The sequence below is a fragment of the Protomyctophum parallelum genome, assembly GCF_964188405.1.
Source record: "Protomyctophum parallelum genome assembly, chromosome: 20".
NCBI classification, from domain to species: domain Eukaryota; kingdom Metazoa; phylum Chordata; class Actinopteri; order Myctophiformes; family Myctophidae; genus Protomyctophum; species Protomyctophum parallelum.
In genome coordinates, this window is record NC_139718.1 from 20,359,684 (window position 1) to 20,381,539 (window position 21,856).

General features: G+C 43.9%; 1 protein-coding gene across 1 annotated transcript in view; it reads right to left on the minus strand.

Moving 5' to 3' along the window:
• msrab (methionine sulfoxide reductase Ab) overlaps positions 1-20,592 on the minus strand; it is a 51,084-nt gene extending 30,492 nt beyond the window's left edge. Inside the window, exons 1-4 of the mRNA XM_083791160.1 lie at positions 20,383-20,592; positions 9,507-9,575; positions 9,060-9,179; positions 4,437-4,541 (exon numbers count right to left, since the gene is read on the minus strand). Coding sequence (XP_083647286.1) covers positions 4,437-4,541; positions 9,060-9,179; positions 9,507-9,575; positions 20,383-20,458 — 370 coding nt within the window. The 5' untranslated portion in view covers positions 20,459-20,592. The remainder of the gene's footprint in view (positions 1-4,436; positions 4,542-9,059; positions 9,180-9,506; positions 9,576-20,382) is intronic.
• Positions 20,593-21,856: the final 1,264 nt, after the last annotated feature.

Consider the following 21,856-nt stretch of genomic DNA (forward strand, 5'->3'; position numbering starts at 1 on the left):
TAAACTCACTTCATCTGTACTTGACCCGATTTTTTCCTACCTTTGCTGCACGCTGGTTTTTTGTTCTTAAGAAAAGAAAGGACACCGCAGTTGAAACTATATGCATTATGCACTATGTCCTATTTCAAATTAAATGTATACAAATCTTTTGAAAAAGGCAGATCAACAAGCTCACATTGGTTACATATTATACACCTTTCGTGTCAGTCAACAAATTAACCAAGAACCAAGAGGGTTTTGTTTGTCACTCGCTCATACAGGTAGAAGCAGCGAAATGTTGGTGTGGCATGTTCCCAAGTTATTCCCCAAACTAACCCTGAATGAATAAATTAACACTGCGGATTTCACTGTGTAGGCCGTCAAATGCTTCAGCGCAGAAGACGGGTGGGGTGGGGTTGCATGAGTGTACTGCTGGGTAGCAGCATTGGCAGTACAAGCACTAACATGGGTGACATTTATATTTAGGTCACACACCAGCGAGCGCACGAGAGACCGAGTATCGCTGATATACGAGAGAGCGAGCAACATTGATGTAACGCCGCTGACGTGGAGGGGGCAATGTCGGTCTCTGGAGTGTGTGTGTGTGTGTGTGTGTGTGTGTGTGTGTGCGATGTGTGTGCAAGTGTTTGTGTGTGTGTGTGTGTGTGTGTGTGTGTGTGTGTGTGTGTGTGTGTGTGTGTGTGTGTGTGTGTGTGTGTGTGTGTGTGTGTGTGTGTGTGCGACGTGTGTGCAAGTGTTTGTGTGTGTGTGTGTGTGTGTTTGAAGGCTGGAGGTCGGGCCTATGAATCTTTGATCCAACTCACCCTCCTCCCCTGTGTCTCTCTGTGCAGTTCATCATGCAACCCCCCCTGCACCACCTCTCTGTTCTGTTCTGTGTGAGTGAGCACTTCTCAAAACCGGTTTGAGGAACAAAAATCACACCCGTGTGAAGTGAGGGGCGCTCTTATCATCGTACACCATCATACATCATCTCATTCCGGCCAATCACAATTTGCGCACTCACCTTCGTCATCAATGTTTGTGTTACACAATGTTTGTGTTTACACAAACACTCAAAATTGCCCATTCATTGTCAATGGCATATTATGTTTGTGTTGGGACAAGATTTTGGTTACATATACTAAAAGCTGGACATGGGAGGGGCTATTGCCCCTCAAAAAAAGAAAAAATAAATACAAATAAAATAAAATCACACTTGTGTGAAGTGAGGGGCGACAGTGAGGGCAATATTTATATCAGCCAGACGACGTCTTACGTTGTCACCAGTGTTGTGACTAACGCCCTTACATGCGTTACGTTACATAACGTAATTACTATTTGCAGTAACTTGTAACCTAACGCTTTACATTTCCCCATTCCATAACGGCCTTATAGTTATTGTGCGAGCGTTACCCGCGTTATGGCGTTATGTCAACTTATGTGATCAGTGAAAAGTCTCGCAGTTCCGTGAGTCTATCATACATCATGCGTCTCTGTGCTGCTGACTGCAGTGCAGAGAGAGAGAGCGCTCTCTGTGTTGACAGTTTCGTTTGTGCTGCCTCTCATACTAGCCTGAGTCAGCCACATGGCTTACACCCTAACTTGATAAAAGCACGTCGCAGAAGAGGTCATTGATTGGCTAACGTAGGGACAGATTTCAGGGTAAGCCAATCAGAGACAGTCTACAGGGTGGGCGGGCTTACTGGGTTTTGTAAACAGTAACAGATTTATTCACAGACACACGAACCCTTGTAACACATACATAGATACTATACACAGACAGAAATCGCCGGTAGAACGAAAATCATAATACAGTACCACACGCTAAAATGGCAAATGCGGATCATGACAGCGAGATCGGTTGCTTTGGGAGTTGGAAATTTAAACACTATTTTGAGTACTTGCGACCCAAGGACGACAAAAACATTGAGGTGAAATGTAAATTGTGTGGCGGACATAAAACATTGTCCTCCAATTGTTTTGAAGGCAAGTTGAGGCTATACAATAAAGATGCCTGTCAAAATTCCTGAACATGTTTTATTGTTCCACTACATTTCATAATGTTAGGAGGGAGTTGTGTTTTCTCTTACTGTGCGAAAAGTAAAGTAAAGTAAAGTAAAGTAGTTACTTTCATAATTTACAGGTAAAGTAAAGTAACAAATTACTTTTTTAGATAAGTAACGATAACTATAATTCCTTACTTTTAAAAAGTAACTTCCCCAACACTGGTTGTCACTGCCCCAAAAATTACATCAAAACTGCCTTAAACAAACATTAAAAGTCCATAGACTTGGCCAGCCTAGGATGTAATTTCGGAAAGCCATGCACTCAAAAACTGTAACCAAATGATATTTTACAAGGAGCAGGAAAGAAAACGGAAACATAATTTACAGTAATTGTTCCAAACTGAACCGTAAATTGGAAATAACGTTAATTATTCCTTCCTATAATATTTGCACCAATTATTATTGACCGCAAACATAACTCCCTGATCCTACAACATCGTTTCATGTGCCTTCATCATATCAATGTACTGTACTGGAGGACAGGTGCCTCAGCTGGACCTTTGTTGTGTATAGCTAACAATATCCATATCCAGTCACCACTATCCTATACCAATCTACGGATGAATAACGGTTTGTGTGTGTGTACTGAGTAATAAGACACCTAGCACGTTGATATTGGTAATTCTACAAGTTTGAATTGAGGTCTGTTAAATGCAGAACAGAGAGTTTTTTTCTTTTTTTACATACAGTAGGTCAAAAGGCAAGCAATGGAAGGTAAATATATCATGCCTGCAACTTTAGAAACTAAAATCTTAGCTGGACAAGATGGAATTCTCTGTGACTGACTCACTGCTATGTTATGGTACACCCATACACCACGTGTCCCAATCAGAACTGGGTCAAATATTAGGTTATTGGGTTTCGCATGGTTTTCTTTTGTACCTTTTATCCTACTTTCGCAAGATCCCACGAGTCGACACATTAGGGTAATCTGAAATAACTACCGGATACTGTCAAGGAATAAAAAAGGGAGAGCCATCCTGTTCGATTTGAAAGTAAAATATTTTCAAATGGGTGATAAATATGAAGGCATTTATTTTTTTGCCTATCTGATGTAAATTGTAGTACTAGCATTAACAGTGGCACATAAACAGCCATGTGTTTTTGGAACATATTGCATACATTAACTGCTCCAGTGGAGCTGCTCCTATAAGCCTGTGGTATGGGGCAGCTCCCAGGTGTGAATGGATGTGTGTGTGACTGTGAAGCAGGTGCTGCTAAAAAAAATAAAAAGCATTCAAACGTTGTGCACAGCTAACCTACCATGGAAAAAAGGTAAACTATAAAAACTTTGATTAGAATGTGAAAAATATGTTTTATTGCGTTGGGGTTGGAACACAGGCAACCTTAACATATTTGTTCTGCGTGGAATGAACCAAAAACTTCCATTTGGAAGCGCTGGTGAAGATAGCTACCTCCCTGACTGTCGTTTATCCTCTTACTCACACCATGATCCTCACTTCTTCTCAAACTGTGTGTGTGTGTGTGTGTGTGTGTGTGTGTGTGTGTGTGTGTGTGTGTGTGTGTGTGTGTGTGTGTGTGTGTGTGTGTGCGCGTGTCTGCATGTGCGCTAGATGTTGCCTGGTCTAAGATATGTGTACACAATCGTGTTGGTTTGTGTAGTTGTGTTGATGCCGTGCTGGTAGTTGTGTTAATGTTGTGTTGTGTACTGTAGCTGCGATGGTGTTGTGTAGTTGTGTTGACGCTGCAGTACTTGCCTTCATATTCGGTGTGTGCTGAAAATGGCGTTAGGTTAGATGGTTTTCCAGATACACAACGGAGACACTCACTCACTCAGTGAGATTTGTGGGGAAATATGCACTTTGTAGCATGTCATTGTGTTAGAATAGATTTAGCGATATCTTTATTAACACCTGAGACTATTTGAACAGTCACAGAGAGTAGACTTCCGTCAGCTACACAAGGTGCACACTCCCAGAGTCAAATTAACATATTTTACCAAAATTGACCATCTATAGCCTCTTGGCCATACAAGAAAACATGCGTCATGGTACAGACGTTCAAACGTAGACAGGGTTTACTCTTTACAGCTTTAGAGCCTGAACATACAGCGAGCTGGTGCGTCTCTCCATGGATGGTTGGATCTCAGACACATTACCACTGTCTGGCAATGACTTACACCCAGGAGACCTCTCGCTCACCACGCACACGCACACGCACACGCACACGCACACACACACCTGACTCTGAGCATCATCCTTCTGCTCTAATACACCTTGTGTCCCTCGGGACAGGTTTTGTTTGAGAATATGTATGGATGTGTGTGTGTGTGTGTTTGTGTGTGTGTATGCGTGACTGTGTACACGTGTGTGCATGTGTGTGTGTGTGTGCAAGCGTGTGCGTGTGTACATGTGTGCATTGCTACTGTACCTTGTGTAGGGTCGTGGCTCTCCCAGAAGACCTTAAACAGCTCCTCAAGGCTGACTTCTTCAGGAGAAAAGACCACCCTCACCACTTCAGTGTGACCTGTGAGACCTACAAGAGTCACACACACACACACGCACACGCACGCACGCACGCACGCACGCACACACACACACACACACAGAGAAATTTCCTTTGATCAAGTTGAAATCATGTGCATTTTAAGTTTCGCTTTGAATATTTCAACAGCATCTTGATGTCATCGCGGTTTCTTGCTCTCATTCTCTCTACTCCTCTCCTTCATGTTTTCATCATAAATGTTGCAGAGTAGCAGGCAGAATAATTACTGACAGCTCAATCAAAGTCATTCACCACATAACCACGGCGGCCCTGTTTTCAGTTTAAAAAAAAGGTGAAACTTTTCAAACATAAACATTAATTAGTTTCCAGTATGGGGACATATACCTGTAGACAAAACACAGAATGCTGTAGAGAGTGGGCGATTATGAACTGAATCAGGAAAGTGACCAATGTTGTGTTGCCTATATTCCGTACATTTAGTGCTTGTTTGGACTCAAGCACTGAGACAAATGATGTTTCGAGTGTGTGGGATATCAAAAGTGTGTGTGGAGCTGGACATGACTTTGTTAAAAGCAAGCTCACGACGTGTTGCATCGCCACCATTGAAAAAGATTGTATAATACAGGGTTAACGAGAGACAAAGAAGATAATTTTTGGAGGAAGTTGCCAAAAGCACACAGGCACAGTTAGGGGCACCTCGCTCATGCCTGCAGGACCCCAAAGCTTCAAAAAGCTGCCTGCAGGCATCCTGAGATTGGGGCCCGCTCAAGGTCTTTCTCTCTCACACACTCACACTCACACACACACACACACACACACACACACACACAGTGGTGTATCTTGTGTTCAGCTAATAAACTTACGGTATATGCAAAACAACACCAAATCTGATGTAATGCACATTGATGTATACACACGTGTGCCACACGCAATAGTCCGACACCCTACCCCAAATCCTTAACCTAACCCTAACCACACGCGGACGCCACGGGTGAGTCTTAACCGGCCACATATGCCGGACTATTGGTACGTCAGACTAACGTACAATGGCCCCCGAAAACAATACTGTCAAAATTTGCTCACACTTTTAAATGGTCAGACATTGTCGGGCTACTGTATGATCCCCGGTTCCTCCTGGCTTTTTGTGTCCTTGAAGCAAGACCCTGAATCACTGTGTCAATGTACTGCACATTTCACAGTGCTTAAAGGGGCTATAGAAATGCAGCCCATTTATTTTTTGAAACTGGGATACATTAGGTCAGAAAACAAAAGGAGTCGAGTGTCTGTCTGTCTGTCTTTTCGATCCCAAGTTGATAAACCTGACAATTTCTCCATCTCGTCTACTTTCCTCACCCATCTGTCTGCCCATCTATCTGTCCATCGGCCCCAGGCTCGGTTGACAGTTCCTCATCATCTGCCCTCACCCCATTCTGTCTGTCCATCCATCCATCCCTCCCTCTATCGGTCAGTCCTGCCCGGCCCCGGTTGTGATGACAGTTCCTCGGCCTAGTGTTGTCATAGAGTTCTGCTCCGTCACAGCCAATGGAGCAGTGCCCGCGCTCCCTCAGCCGATGGACAGACAACCTTCTCACACTGAGAGAGTGAGAGAGTTTTGCCCTCACTTCACGATTCTCTCCATCTCTCCCATCTCCTTCTTTTTCTCCACTCTGACTTGTTGGGATGGAGGGAGGGAGAAAGAGAGAGAGGGGGTAACACACAAAGCCCTTGGAGGGTTGGACTGAGAAAGTCTTCGTGCCAAGCCAGAAGCGTCCTTCCTCTCTCCTCTCTCTTTGTCCCTAACTTAGTGCTTCCATACAGCCTGCATTCCAGCGATGGAGAAGCACCCGAGTTAGCAGCCAAAGACTCCTTACACTCAGAGAAGGAATGAATGAAGACACTGAGACACACCCTAATAAACTATTTCCATGTATCATAGGTGATAGATGAAAATAGTTTAATAGTGTGTACATTTTGCAAACATAATGATGGGATTAGGCCTAGAGGGGAGCGGGGGGAATTGAAAAAGCAAGACGGGTGCACAAACGGAAGCCATTAAATCATTATTTGGAATGAAATAAGACTGCCGTCCTCCATCAGTATGGCCAGCAGACCTCAGGCCTTCACTGAAGGGAGACAGCCATTTGACGTCCACAATCCACAGCCATTTACCGTAATATATATACTTCACACACACAGTAACCTCGGTAGTTGGGAAACGCCGCAGTACAGCGCTGCACAGAGCCCAATCCCTACAAGTAGGTCATGGGAAGGGGAGGGGGGGGGACGCAGCCCATCTGGAGCAGTGCATTCTGAGTAGTTGACTGCAGATGAAGGTGAAAAAGCAGCAGGATGAGAGAAAGAGAGCTATGCTGCCTCTGTCTCTGGGTCTTTCTCTCATTCTCTTTCTCTGTAATTATGTTTCTATACGAGCATTTCTTACATCTCCAGCCTCTGACTGTCCGACTGATCTCAGCATGAAAGGTCCTACAGTACATACCAGACGAGGCGGTTTGCTGGATTGGTCGATACAGTATGGAGTCTAATGCGGAGGTTCTCAAACTCACAAAGCTGAGAATGCTGGTGGTTTTCTATCCTAACCAGATCGTTAATTGCAATCACCTGCAATGCATGGTGTTCCAGGACTGACCGCTCCATGATTAGAGGGCTTGACCTACAAGGACACTACACAACAAAATCAGTGATAGTTTAATTCAACGAGTGTAGAAATGAAACTGATCAGATTTAAATGAACACTGAGGACTTTTACTGTGCAGATGAATGCATTTAACCACATGAACCCTATTCAAGGCATGTCATAATTCATGAATAAGCTGAGAACATTAAGAACTCAGAAAATTCAAGCTCAAAACACATTGCAATAGAAGAATTCTTGAAACATTTAGGTTTTGTACAAAATGTACAAAATGGTACTGGTGGTCTCCAAGGATTGGAGCGGAGAACCACTGCTCTAGGGATGAAAGAAGTACTAGCATGATTTACTTAAGTAAAAGTATCAATACCGCAATGATAAACTCTGTTACAAGAAGAAATCCCCTATTAAAATGTACTTGAGTGCAAAATTACCAGCATCAAAATATAGTACCAAAAGTAAAAGTACTCATTGTGCAGTGCAGAATGTCCCATTTCACAAGTTCAGAATGTATAAAACATAAAAATCTTGCAAATAATAGCCGATCTACAATCTTACAATGCATCGCATTGCGACGCAATGTGAGCTTGTAGATCTGCTATTTTCAAATTGCCGAAATATATATACGGCTGAAGTGGTTAGTATGTTTTGTAATAATAATAAAAAGCTCTGGGGTGCCGGAAAGACATGGCCGCTTTTACTCTCTGAAAAAAGAAACAGGAAAAACCTCAGAATATTCTCCCCTGGCCTGGTATCATTGAGGAGGTGCTAGGACGTGTACCTGGTATCATTGAGGAGGTGCTAGGACGTGTACCTGGTATCATTGAGGAGGTGCTAGGACGTGTACCTGGTATCATTGAGGAGGTGCTAGGACGTGTACCTGGTATCATTGAGGAGGTGCTAGGACGTGTACCTGGTATCATTGAGGAGGTGCTATAGGACGTGTACCTGGTATCATTGAGGAGGTGCTAGGACGTGTACCTGGTATCATTGAGGAGGTGCTAGGACGTGTACCTGGTATCATTGAGGAGGTGCTAGGACGTGTACCTGGTATCATTGAGGAGGTGCTAGGACGTGTACCTGGTATCATTGAGGAGGTGCTAGGACGTGTACCTGGTATCATTGAGGAGGTGCTAGGACGTGTACCTGGTATCATTGAGGAGGTGCTAGGACGTGTACCTGGTATCATTGAGGAGGTGCTAGGACGTGTACCTGGTATCATTGAGGAGGTGCTAGGACGTGTACCTGGTATCATTGAGGAGGTGCTAGGACGTGTACCTGGTATCATTGAGGAGGTGCTAGGACGTGTACCTGGTATCATTGAGGAGGTGCTAGGACGTGTACCTGGTATCATTGAGGAGGTGCTAGGACGTGTACCTGGTATCATTGAGGAGGTGCTAGGACGTGTACACACGTCGGTTGGATTCCATAGGACGTGTGGACACGTCGGATGGACGGAAACGGTTAACGCAGATGGTTTGCTCCCGTCTGCTCCAGGTCTGCTCATGAGGACCTCGACAACAACGCAAGTGTAAAAAAAGAAGCTGAACAGAGTCCAGGTCTGGTCAGCCTGTGTGTGCACAAAACGAGCATGCGCGTGACAATTTCACGGGACCGCGCCCACGTGAATACGCTTGCGTTGTCGCACCTTGACTTCTCCGCATGTACCGAAAGAAAACGCAGGTGTCAGTGAAAATTAATTACTAGGCATGTTAATCGCTGCTCGTTTGAAAGGACCATAACTATAAACTAAAGTTTTCATAATAATAATTGTAGTGGAGTAAAAGTTCAATATATTAAAAACATTGTACTTAAGTAATATAGCACTTGAGTACAGTATGTACTTAGTTACTTTCCACCTCTGGGTATACATACAGTACATGACGGGGTTGCAGTACCTGAGGACACCTCTTCATAGTTGGGGTTGGTGGTGAAACCTCCAGCGTAGCCCACCTGGGTAGAAAAGACTCCAGATCTCTGCCAGAAACGCTTCTCGACTCCCCAGAAACAGCCCATACCTAAGTGAATCAGAAACACATGCACACACACACGCACGCACACAAGCACGCACGCACACACGCACACGCACACACACACACACACACACACACACACACACACACACACACACAAACATTCACTTGCATTTAACAGGCACCAGTCAGGGACACGTTCAATAGTAGAATTGTTAAGTCAAACGTTTTATCTCCGAATCTGTGTATGTAGACAGTAGACAGCGGATGATCATTATATAGTGTGGATTTATTTCTTGAGGAAAACAACACACACCATCACCCATCACCATGAACTACACGTGGAGAGAAGCATGCTTCCTGGGGTCTCACCAAACATGACGGTCTCCATGCCTTCTGGGAAAGGCTCTGCCATAGGGTTGCCGTTGACCGCATGCTTCTCTGGAAGGGAGAGACACAGTGTGAAATGATCACTTCAGAGCCTTTGAATACAAGTTACTTTGTGAGCTCTGCCAAGAACAAACACAACAAATGTCACACACACACACACCCAAGAGAAAGGTGGCGTTTCTCTAATTGCCGACAGTGCACAAGGAGAAAAAAGCATTTTGCAGTTTCTTTAGTCTATGTTGTTTTTCCTTCCGTTTAGTTTTTTTGTTCTACACTGGGTTGTTTTGCCTGTCAAAGCTGGGCGTGCATGGGCTTGTGGTGTGTACACTGTACACCATGGGATATCTGTTTGTTTTTTATCAAGTGAAACATCCTCTACTCATCCAGGGCATGATCCTGATCCGTGTACACACCAGAAGATAGAACACAATACATGCGCCCAGCCAGCATAATACGATATGAAGAAACAACACAAGAGTCTGAAACTGAAAGGCCGACAAAAACACAACTGAAACAGAGCCAGAGCAGTGGATGATGAATCTCAATCTTTTTCATGTCAACGACTCCCAAGTTAATATGTATTGTATTGGGCAGTGGACCCCCATCTGCCAGGCATCCACATACATTTTCTTTTTAAAGTGGTTTAACTGATTTTTACGTAATATTAACTCGTTTTTCTGTGCAACCCTCTCACCAGCCATACGCCATAGCCCTCAGCCCTGGAAGACAGAAGATTATAGCCAGCTTTGACCACAGTCTGCGGCCACTCTGTTCCATGCCCGCAATTAAACACAATTAAATGGTAAATTATCTGATATGTTAAGTGTATATACTGTGCAAGGCTTGGCACCAGCTGGTGCAGAACAATACTACACACTGAGGAAGCAGGTCAGAGCTTGACAAAAGAGAACTAGCCTCCTGCCTGAACATCGCAGCAGGGCCAAGGACTCCGACAGACAGCAGACCTAGAGCTGCCTTAATCTGTGCCACGTCAGAAAATGCCCAATAAGTAAAACAAACTTGACACGCCCTGCGTTGGAAAGCACGGGTGGGGGGTCGGGTCGGGTCGGGTCGGGTCGGGTGGTACTGATATGCCAACTGTGCTGTGTTGGAATTAGAGCTCTAAACGAGAAAGAAGTGTGTGTGCGTGTGTGTGTGTGTGTGTGTGTGTGTGCGCACGTGCATGTAGTAGTCCACAGATGTGAGGGGAGGATTAGCGCTTAAGAAGACTGAGGTGACTTAGCATGTAAATCTGCACTGAGCAATGGCTGGTTTGCACTGCAACCACTAATATTAGTCTTGGGATAAACAGGCCACGGGGTTCAGTGCCAGCTAGAGCATGCACACACATACACACACAGCATGCGCAAAGCATGCACACACATACACACACAGCATGCACAGAGCATGCACACACATACACACACAGCATGCATGGCTTAAGCAGACCCCAACAATGTCTGTTTACTGAGAATGCCATGTGTGATTCCTCTCTGATCAGTTAGTGTCATGGTGTGTGACATTAACTTGGAAAAATGCATTGTAGTGTATATGTCTAATCTCTAAACAACAGCTAGGCTTTGTGTAATCTGCCAAAACGGCATTAATATTCTGTTGCCATTGACATGCCCAGGCCAAGAGCAAAGTGCTACCTACAGTATGGACACTTTACAGTAGGACATAGGATTTACTTTGTAGGTTCCAGCAATTACTGAACAAAAACAGTGGTAGATGATCAAAATAAACAAATTCTTCTTTTCTCTAACTAATCTCTGCCAGTCCTCTGTTCAGAGTTGGACAGACTAAAGTTAATGTTGTTCATTTAATAATAGTTACTCTAATTCAGTTATAGTATACTGTCCTTTTGTATTGTGATGATGCATTTAATATGACATACGTTATAGCTAGTGGCTGAAAGAATAATTGTACCGTTTGGGAACTTATAATAATTTTCTGCAAAAACATGTTCAAAGTAAATGTAACTGCAAGCATGAATGAAAATGCATGCAGCATGACATTGACTCATACAGTACATTTCCATATTAAACACAGTGACAGTACATTAGTATTACTTTCACTTCCACAATGTGATCTTTGGCCTTCAAACAAATAAGTAGAAAGAATTGAAGTACATACAGTATGTGAATTGAAGTATAATATAAGTGCATGATAGTAAATGAGAAATTCACCATGGCTTCAATAGGTCTATAGTTACACTTTATTGCAGGCTGGGCAATATGGAATAAAAGCTGAATTTGACCAAATATACCTCACCGTATTGTGATGATATCATTTTTTTAATGTACAAGAATAGCATTGCAATGGGTTGCAATGTGTCAAATATGGCTTAAGTGATTACAACCAGGAAAAGACCAGAAGATATGTAATCTAATATCACAATATTGTCCGTCGTTAGGCTGATGCCTAACATCAGAAAAACAAAACAATGAAAAGAAAATACACTGAATAAGTGCCCATCGTTTTCCAATAACCTGTACCACCAGTAATGTTTCTTGAGAAGAAACATTACATCAACATAAGCACCACAGAACATAAGCTAATATCATGCCCAGTGTTGCCATTTCAGAGCATTTTAATATTAAGACAACATTGCCGGTGCTCTCATGGATAACAGATTGTGAGGTCTGCTATGACGTCACAGAGGCCTAGCTGTCCTCAGGCAGTCCCCTATGTACACTATATTGCTGTGCCAGTACAGCCTTTCTCCCAGCATGCATCTTTGGCACTCCTAGGTCATGTTGACGGGCACAGTGTCCGTGCCATCAAAGCCAGTGTGCATTGGCCCATAGGGTTGGTCGGGTGACTTAGGAAATACAGAAATCTTCTTCATCTCTTTTGGTCTAGGTCTCTCTTCTCTGCCCAAAGCAATAATAAATAAATCATCAAAGTTGCCAAAAGGACAAAGAAATAGAGTGCGAATGGGCGAGGGACTGAGCTTGTGTGCGGAGGAGAGGAGAGGACAGGAGAAGAGGCTGCCAAGCCAATAAAAGGAGTAAATAGCCAGTGAAAAGCAACAGATGAGTGTAGCGGGGAGGCAGAAAGAGATTATTTTGGCTTCCAGGCCTCCATCCCTTTGGGTGCTAAAAAAAGAGCCCAAGTACTCAAACAAACAAATCAACAAATGAGCACAAAACAATAAAGGAGGAAAGAAAAATGACAAAGACTACAGACCCATGATTCTCCTCTCCTCCATCTCAACTGCTCTCATTTCGGCACCCTCTTTCCTCACACCATTATTCTCATCATCTTTCACTCTCTTTACAAAGGCATGCAAGTATTCTCTCACACACACACACACACACACACACACACACACACACACACACACACACACACACACACACACACACACACACACACACACACACACACACACACACACACACACACACACACACACACACACACACACACACACACACACACACACACACACACACACACACACACACACACTGACCAACCACTGTTGTGGGTATTTCTCCCATGGAGCAGCTGGCAGAGATCCAGACAGTGCCAGGCTGGCTCCTTTCATTGTCTAACCCAGCAGTCACCCCCTGCTAGCCCAGCGCCCACAACACACACACACACACACACACACACACACACACCCCGAACAAACTATGTGAATACCCTCACTACGCTGCCTCACTACGCCAGCAAAAGGAAAGCAAGGAAGAACAAAAAAAACAAGTAGGGAGGGTGAGTGGCTGAGTTCACAAAAGAAGAACCGTCTCAATATGGGGGACATGTGAATGGGATTTCTTTTGCCAACTTGGAAAAATAAATCATTTGGGGTTCATTTGGTGGGGGGGGGGGGGGGGTCGCGAGGATATCTGAAAAGCGCAACGTAGGCTAAGGCTATACAGTGCAGCGGGAACCACAGGCGGAATACTTGGGTCTGCTTTTGTTGCTTTTTTTAGTCGTTTTGCAGGCGGCTGGACTGGACCCAAGACCTTCGGAAAGCCCCGTGCTCTGCCATTCGCGATTTGTCACCTTCGGTGAAAGGGGGTACAGGAATTGATCGATCTGTTTTGCTTTGGCGGACGGCATTGTCTTCATCAAAGCTCAGAGGATATTTAGTCTTTGTTACCCTCTGGTTCCGGCCGTGGTCCTGCTTTTCCTTATAGCCAGAGAGGTCCGAGTGTTGCTCCTGCGGCTCCGCTCTCTCAGAGAGACGCGGGAGAAGGAGAGGCACCGTCCCTGGGCGCCAAAAGCTGGCGACGGAAGGGTTGAATTCCCGGCTGCCGTTCATTACCTTCCAAAACCCATTCCCTCTCTTTCTCTCTTCACACAGGTTGGCAGAGTGTCAGGCACGAGGCGAAGGAGGAGGCTGGCGCTCTATAGCAGTGCCAACACTACCCTTTACTGTACGGCAGCATAGGGTAGGGGGAGTAAGAACTGGGCAAGGGGAGGGGAGGGGAGAAGCTGGTAGGAGGTGGTCTGATTTGGGGGACAGAGAAAGAGGTATGTCAAAAGAAGACTAATTCTGCAGGCTCTGAAGCTGCTGGCTGCCATGCCCCCTCCATAGACACACAGACGCACATGCACGCACCTGCACGTGCACACACACACACACACACACACACACGCACATGCACACAGAGGTTGGATGACAGCTGTCCTTGTGTTGCACGTAGCTTCTATCTATTCATTGAGGCAGAGAGCGTCTAGACTCCGGAGAGTAGAACCCTCATTCCATCCATGCATTCCATACATACTGTATCCTAGCAACGGAAACAGTTGCTATGGAGAAGACTACCTACTATAGCGCGCGCACACACACACACACACACACACACACACACACACACACACACACACACACACACACACACACACACACACACACACACACACACACACACACACACACACACACACACACACACACACTTCAAGCAAGATGGAGAAACATCCTCTCTGGGCCTTCTAAACTATACAGTATCTACTCTGGAGCGCGACTGGCGGGAGGGAAAAGGGGAAGACATCCCCCTTGTCAACACGGATGATTTTTAACTGTGGATTTAAAGGGAAATGTATGAGGAGAAATGTGCCTGCCAGCCATACCCCTGTTAAATATGAGCAAATCCCATTAGTCTCCGTGCTGTGCTCCATTTCATTGTCACCATCTCATGCAGTCTCTCGTTCTGATAGGTATGAAAGGCAAAAAAGGGAGAGGTAAAGAAAATAGGTAGGACATTGTTGAGCACAGTGGAGACAGGAGGACACTGGCCAGATATAATGCGCACAATATATCTTTGCAATGAAACTGCTCTTAGGAGTTATAGTGAACCATGTTACAAAGATTGATTTCGGTCAGCTGACCCCACACCCCTCCATCCTGGTTGTAAGAGATATTGGCAGTCTCTGGCGCACTGACTCAAAATAATGACTGCTGTGCCCCTACCATGTAGCAATCTGCCACTGGATCAGTCTCACCAAGGTCGAACGGGGAGAGGAAAGGCATGCGGACAGAGCAAGAAGCCTATACCACCTCTCGATTTTGGGGCGTGTCATTATAGGCGAAGATCTTCAAAACATTTGGAAAAAATGAAAAGGGAAAAAAAATGTTCTCAAATAGCAGAACTACAAGCTCACAATCACAATGGATCACGATGCGACGCATTGTTAGCTTGTAGATCGTCGATATTGTTTGTTAATACTTCACGACAAATTATAAGGCTTGGGTTGTTATCAAGGAACCAGGAAGGGTGAGGTAAGAAGAGGGCCTGAAGCTGATCACGAACCATTGCAGTGGTCATACTCATCACAGCAGAGAGGAACATGGTGCACACGCCAAACACACACCTATGGACAGTTGGACACATGCCCACACACAAGCAAGAACATATGAGCATGCATGTGCACCGTGTGTAACACACACACACAGAAATTGGACTTGTCTTTGCCATCCCCTAAAATAGATGTTCTCACAAGCAGCCCAAACCAATGCAACAGAGGCACTCTGTTGAATCACAACACAGCCGCACGCACACACACACACACACACACACACACACACACACACACACACACACACACACACACACACACACACACACACACACACACACACCACCACTACCCCATCCCCACCTAAGCTTCCCCCCCACGGTGACAGGGGAGGAACAGATTTCCGCCATGCGGTGTCTCCGAGCTGCTCCGACAGACGGAGCAGGAATTTACGACGGGGCGGAGCCTTCATGCGCATAATGCCCAGATGGACCCCTGGACACTGCGGCACCGCTACCTCCCATACGCACGCACACACTCCAATAACTCCCACAATGCAGTGCGCGGCCACTCAAGGCAGAGTAGGCGATGAGGGTGAGCACCGGGTTCAACTCTCACCATGTTGCTCCTATCACATACTTCCATACGCCCTCCCGTCCCAAAATAATAGAGTGGATGCCTGGAATAAAGGATCAGTGAATAGAGAGACTGAGATGAGCTGGAGAGGTGTAACTCTGTTAGAGGGAGAGAGGGAGAGAGAGAGAGAGAGAGAGAGAGAGAGAGAGAGAGAGAGAGAGAGAGAGAGAGAGAGGGATAAAATGATAAACAGGAAATAGAGGGGGATGGAACTAGTAGTAGGGGGATGTCATCTTCTTATCAGCCAACCGATTTAGCCCGATCCGCGCTAATCTTTATCCACAGGTGTGAGAGGTAAATGCCGGGCTGCAAGGATTAAAACTTTTTTATTTTCTTCTGTTTTTTAATCACAGAAGAGATTATTTCTTATTCTTATACATTCGTGGTCTGAATTATTGGCACCCATTACAGGGGACCCATGCAATTGTGTTGATAAATCACTTTTTATGCATAAAAAGTAAAAACCCCTTGATCTTCACAGCTTCATTATTATACTCAGCAGTCAGCACTAGTACAAGCCAAGGTAGATTTTTTTGCATCATTCACACTGCAAAAAGGTACACCATCTTGGACAAGCAGCATACCTCGACTTCGGCAGCCATTACAATATCGCTATGAATTGGACTAACAAAATCTATAGAGGTACCTGTCCCCGTCTCTTGTGTGTTTTACTTCTGCCAAGCTCCTACAACGCATATCAATGTGTTTTCACTCCCACGCCGTGCTCTAAGCAAACGTACGTGAGCGTGCTATTGAATATCTGGATGACTCAGTACTTGCCTATGAGCCCATTTACACCTGGTATTAAAGCTCCAATCCGGGACTTATTTTAAGGAATACCGTGACAATGAAATTTGAACCAATCTGTTTGTGCATAGAATACATAGGTATACTTGATGTACATGTATGCAGTTCCCATGATTCTCCACACAAGCCATTGCTGCTAAGAGATTTTAAAAGAGTGCCATATCAACTATCAGGCTGAATTTAATTTTCAGTATTATCTCTATTATTAACTTGTATATTGTTGTTGTTGTTGTTGTTGTTGTTAGCAGCCTTGTGGAACATGCCACACGAAGATGTCACTGATTGTACTCGCCTACCCTCTTGAGTGACAAGAGGGTAGGCAAAGGCGTCTTCATTCATTATGATTCTTGACAATATGGGGTAACTAGCACATGGTGGGCCACCATGCAGGAAGAGATATACAGTTTGTTTGTTGCTTTGTTCTTATCCAATATCCATGATTTGTTTTTCCTTATTTTGCCAGTTTGGGGGATTCAGCAATGTTTTCTTATTTTTGCTTTTCCCTTAGGAGCTAAGAGCAAATTTAGCTCTAGAAAAAAACACTCAGTCTCAATGTGTTTTACTGGTTAAATAAAGGTTAAATGATAAAAGAGTCGCGAGCGTGTCGGCAGGAGACTCCCGACGAGAAGCTCCCGTCGCTTGCCGTCCATATCGCCGCGTCGGAACCCGTTGATGATAAACCAAACATGTCCGGTCAGTTGCCGATGTCGGGAGCTACGCTATCCATGTTGTAGTGATGAGGGGGGTAAATTATTCCACTGTAGAGTGGACTTCTAGTCTGCTCGTCATGTTTCAGGGCTGACTACTGGTGTAGTGTGTGAACTAGATACCATAATCAATATCAACTCTCAATTAATATATATATATGTAATACCAATCAATCAACTCCAGTCTCCAAATCAACTCCAAAGCAAGACTAGCAAAAATAACGCCATCTTTGTTTTAGTCGACTAAATATCATAGGATTTTAGTCAACTAAATCAACTGTAGATTTAGTCGACTAAAATGTATTTTGGCGGGCCTTGATGCCATTGTAATGACTGATTTTACACTTACTGAGAATAGCCGATATACAAGCTCACAACAGCGCGACGCATTGTGAGCTTGTAGATCTGCTATTTTCAGCATGCAACCAAGTGTAAAATGACTTAGTCCCTTCCTAACATTTTATTTGTTGACGAAATTGTCAGTATATTTAGTCTTAGTTTTAGTCATCATAGCTTAGTTTTCATTTAGCTTCTATTTAGTTTTCGTCAGTGAAAAAAGGTAGTCGACAAACATTTTTCGTCTTAGTTTTAGACAACGAAATCACTGATTGGGGTCAAATCTGCAAGCCCGCTTCTGGCAGAAGGGCCTTGAGATCAGATCTCTGCTGAGATCAGACAGGTGTGTGTGTGTGTGAATACAATCTGCATGACCGCATCGCACTTTGTTAGAAAGTTACCACTGGGACGAAATGTCATCACTTCCGATAATCTCTCCGGCCGTCGAGTCAAGGTTATATAGCCAAATCAGTTAAGGTAGCTTTTGAAGTAGAGATGCATGATAAAATCGGTAGCGTGTCGGAAGCGTATCGGAATCGGCCATAAAAAAAACATATCGGTATCGGATCAGTCTCAAAATAATGCAGATTATTTTCACCAATATATGACGCAATAATAATGTGACCGTCAAAGGCTAAATTCAGTAGTGAAAACAGACACTTGGAAAAAGAGTATATTTATTGATTGATTGATTGAATACTTTATTAACAGGCCTTGGGCCAAGTCCCTATAGGGCCTACTGGCCTAGGCTTGTTTCCATTGTGGTCCTCTGTATAATATAGGAATCGGTCAAAATCGGTATCGGCAGATATGACCCTGCAAATAATCGGAGATCAGATATCGGTCATAATTTCATAATCGTGCAGATGGACATTAGATTCCTGTAACTGGCCAACAAGCCAATTAATTGACAGATAACGTGCCTGTTAAGTGTAAGACCGACCCCAGCATGATGCATTCGTTCTCACCCGTCATCATTACTTTCCTGCATCCATATAGTATAATAGGTTTCCTATAAAAGCATTCACGAGTGCTGTTTAAAGTTAAACACTTCAGGCCTATAGTTGTTTAGCTCACAATGCATCACTGGATTCATGTGAGCTTGTAGAACTGCTATGTTGGCTGTGTATTACTTGTTTTGGAAATGTTTGAACATGACTAAAAGTGTTTGCCTCTAATGGCATGCCCAAAACAGGGATGCCAGGTTGAAAGTGGTTCATTTTGGACACAAGTTTAGGCAAGCACTGAGCCAACCAGATATTCTACAACACACTTGCATACTTTGGCTCAGAATCTGAGCTGGGAATGAAAGCCCATTGGGATACAATGCAAGAGCCTAATGCATGTTGTTTATAATTACACCAGGATAAAACAAATCTGTAAGGATTAAGTACTCACAGAAATGTCACCCACTAATTAGCACTTGCAGAAAATGCAGTTTTGTTATTGCCATTATGAAGACGTTTTAGCAGTTACTGAATGTTAATGGTGCGATGTTATTGTGCGAGTCAAAGTTTCAATATTATTTTAATGGCATGCTTAAAAAATTTACTATTTTGAAATTACTGGGTTAATAAATTACTGTTTTGTAGCCTGTGAGGAGAAAGAAGCTGTGGAGATCAAATGTATTTTGTTTATGTAGCCCATCTAGTTTTAAAAAATCTTTAAATCTATAAAAACAAACATGAAAACAGGAAGAAGTTTCAGGTCACCATGGTGTAGAATATAGACTGTAGCAGTGTGGTAAATTATAAGTTTTCAATGTAATGGGTCCCGGGACCCAGGGGTGGTCTTTTAGATGGGTCCCAGGGACATTATATAAGTCCTACTTCAATGACGTAGAGTACAGTACAGTACAGTATCCCAGGACCCCCAGAGGGTGACATGATTGTGTCTATTCTCAATATAGTGAGTCTAGGGATGCAGGCTATTTGCATCATTGCTAGCAGACTGTACCATGCATTAACATCAATGCACGGTAAAGAATGCACAAAATAAAAGCATGAACACACAGCACAAACAAAATGGCTATTCGTTATTAAAGCACAAATGTATACAATCAATAACCTTCCCTCCCATATCATATGTAGGCTATAGCCTTAGCCTAGGTGACTTACTCTTCATAACTTAGCGTGTAAACAGCTTAATAATACTTTGTTTTTTTAGGCACCAATGTCACAAAATCACATTTCTTCTAATAATTTGCATATTTATTTGCAAAAGGTAACAAATTGCGATTCATTACACGATTACAGTCATAGTCTGGTGGGCCCCAAATTAAGGGGACGAAAGAATACTAATACTTTGTAAATGAATATGCAGCTTAGCTTTGCATCTGATCTAACAACCTCGCCCAGGCTTTCCACGACTAAACTACATTAGCCTCAGGACCAATCCTCATTGGTTAATAAGTGACCAACCGAATGGCCAGCCCAATCCTCATGTTGGCCTGTTGTTTATGTGCCTAGTTCGGATACAGAAATAATCGCGCTTCATCGGTGTGTGTGATTGTATGTGTTTTAGTCACGTAATAAAACCTTTTTTTAGGTGCCAGTCAGTGTTAAAGAGTGTTGCTGCAAGAGACGTGTTGTTGTTGACTTGTTGTCATCATTTACCTGACACGACCATTTTGTCCTCCCTCCCCTTCAGAGCGCGGTCTTTATTGGCCGGCAGCTGGCTTTTATCTGACATGTCAGCGACAGCAAGCGACAGGAGAAGGTAAAGGACAACAAGAAGAAGCGACCTGTGTCTGTGCTTTGGTAGAGAATAAACGTGTCTGACTCTGAGTGTTCCGGGTACGTTAACGTGGCTGACTCTTCCGGGTAGCGGAATCCTCCTCCGCCTCCATTGAGCCATCATCATCATCATGCCGTTCAGCTGGGGGAGGAGTGAAGAGACGACGGCGAGTCGCGCATAACTATGAATATTCATGGTGCGTGGGCCACGTCGTGCACTGCATATTAACTAGTCAGAGGGTTAATATGACTTTGGCACAAAAGCCTACAGTGCACCGTGTGCGGGAACGAAATTAAATTTAAATAAATATCCACATTAAGAACGCCGTTCAGCATGCAAATGAGCTCTCACTCACTGCTGCCCATGCCCCCCCCCCCCCCCCCCCCCCCCACACACACACACACACACACACACACCCATCCACTCTCACTTTTGTGGGAGGTGCTCCAGGCTGCAAAGAGGCTGTGTAGGTATAGGTTTCCCTTTGTGGTCATTTCAAATCAGGGAAATCAAAAATCATCTTTGGGGTTAATCTTCAGTGTTATAGTTTCAACAGTCCCCACTAATGGCATCAAAGGCATGACATGAGTGACCGGAATGAGCAACACTGTGTTTCAGTTTTTCAACATTGAACTATTATTCTAGTGTTACAATGAATCAAGGTATTTTATAGCTGGCTACCACAGCAGAGCATAATGTGGTTATGAACAACTAGCTTTGATTTACATACATTATCAGCTTAATAACCATAGTATAATGTTGAATGAACATTCCAAGAAATAGATACAGTTCTGTAGGCTGATATATGAACACTTTGAAGATAGATAGATAGATAGATAGATAGATAGATAGATAGATAGATAGATAGATAGATAGATAGATAGATAGATAGATAGATAGATAGATAGGTAGGTAGGTAGGTAGGTCGGTCGGTCGGTCGGTCGGTCGATCGATAGATAGATCAGGATAGATAGATGGATGGATCCTATAGGCCAGGGTACGAAAGGTACCTGTAAAACAAAATGAAGTAGACTAGTCTGCACACTGGAAATACTGCAACAGCTCCGCTGTATTTCATTGCATCTAAATATTCCGACACAATATGCACACCTTTTGTGTTACTGCTGCTTGTCTTGCACCTGCATCGGCCACAGATGTGCATGCACTCCTCATGCGACCAAAGGTATACCTGTCCCAGGTTGATAAAAACACTAGAATATAGCACTATCCTCTTTTACAAATATGGAATGATTATCAACTTGATTTATTGAGTTTTACAAATTAACTAATTCCATTGTCTCAGCCATACAAAGCCACTATAGTGTCTCCAAAATCTTTTAGCCTGTGACCCAA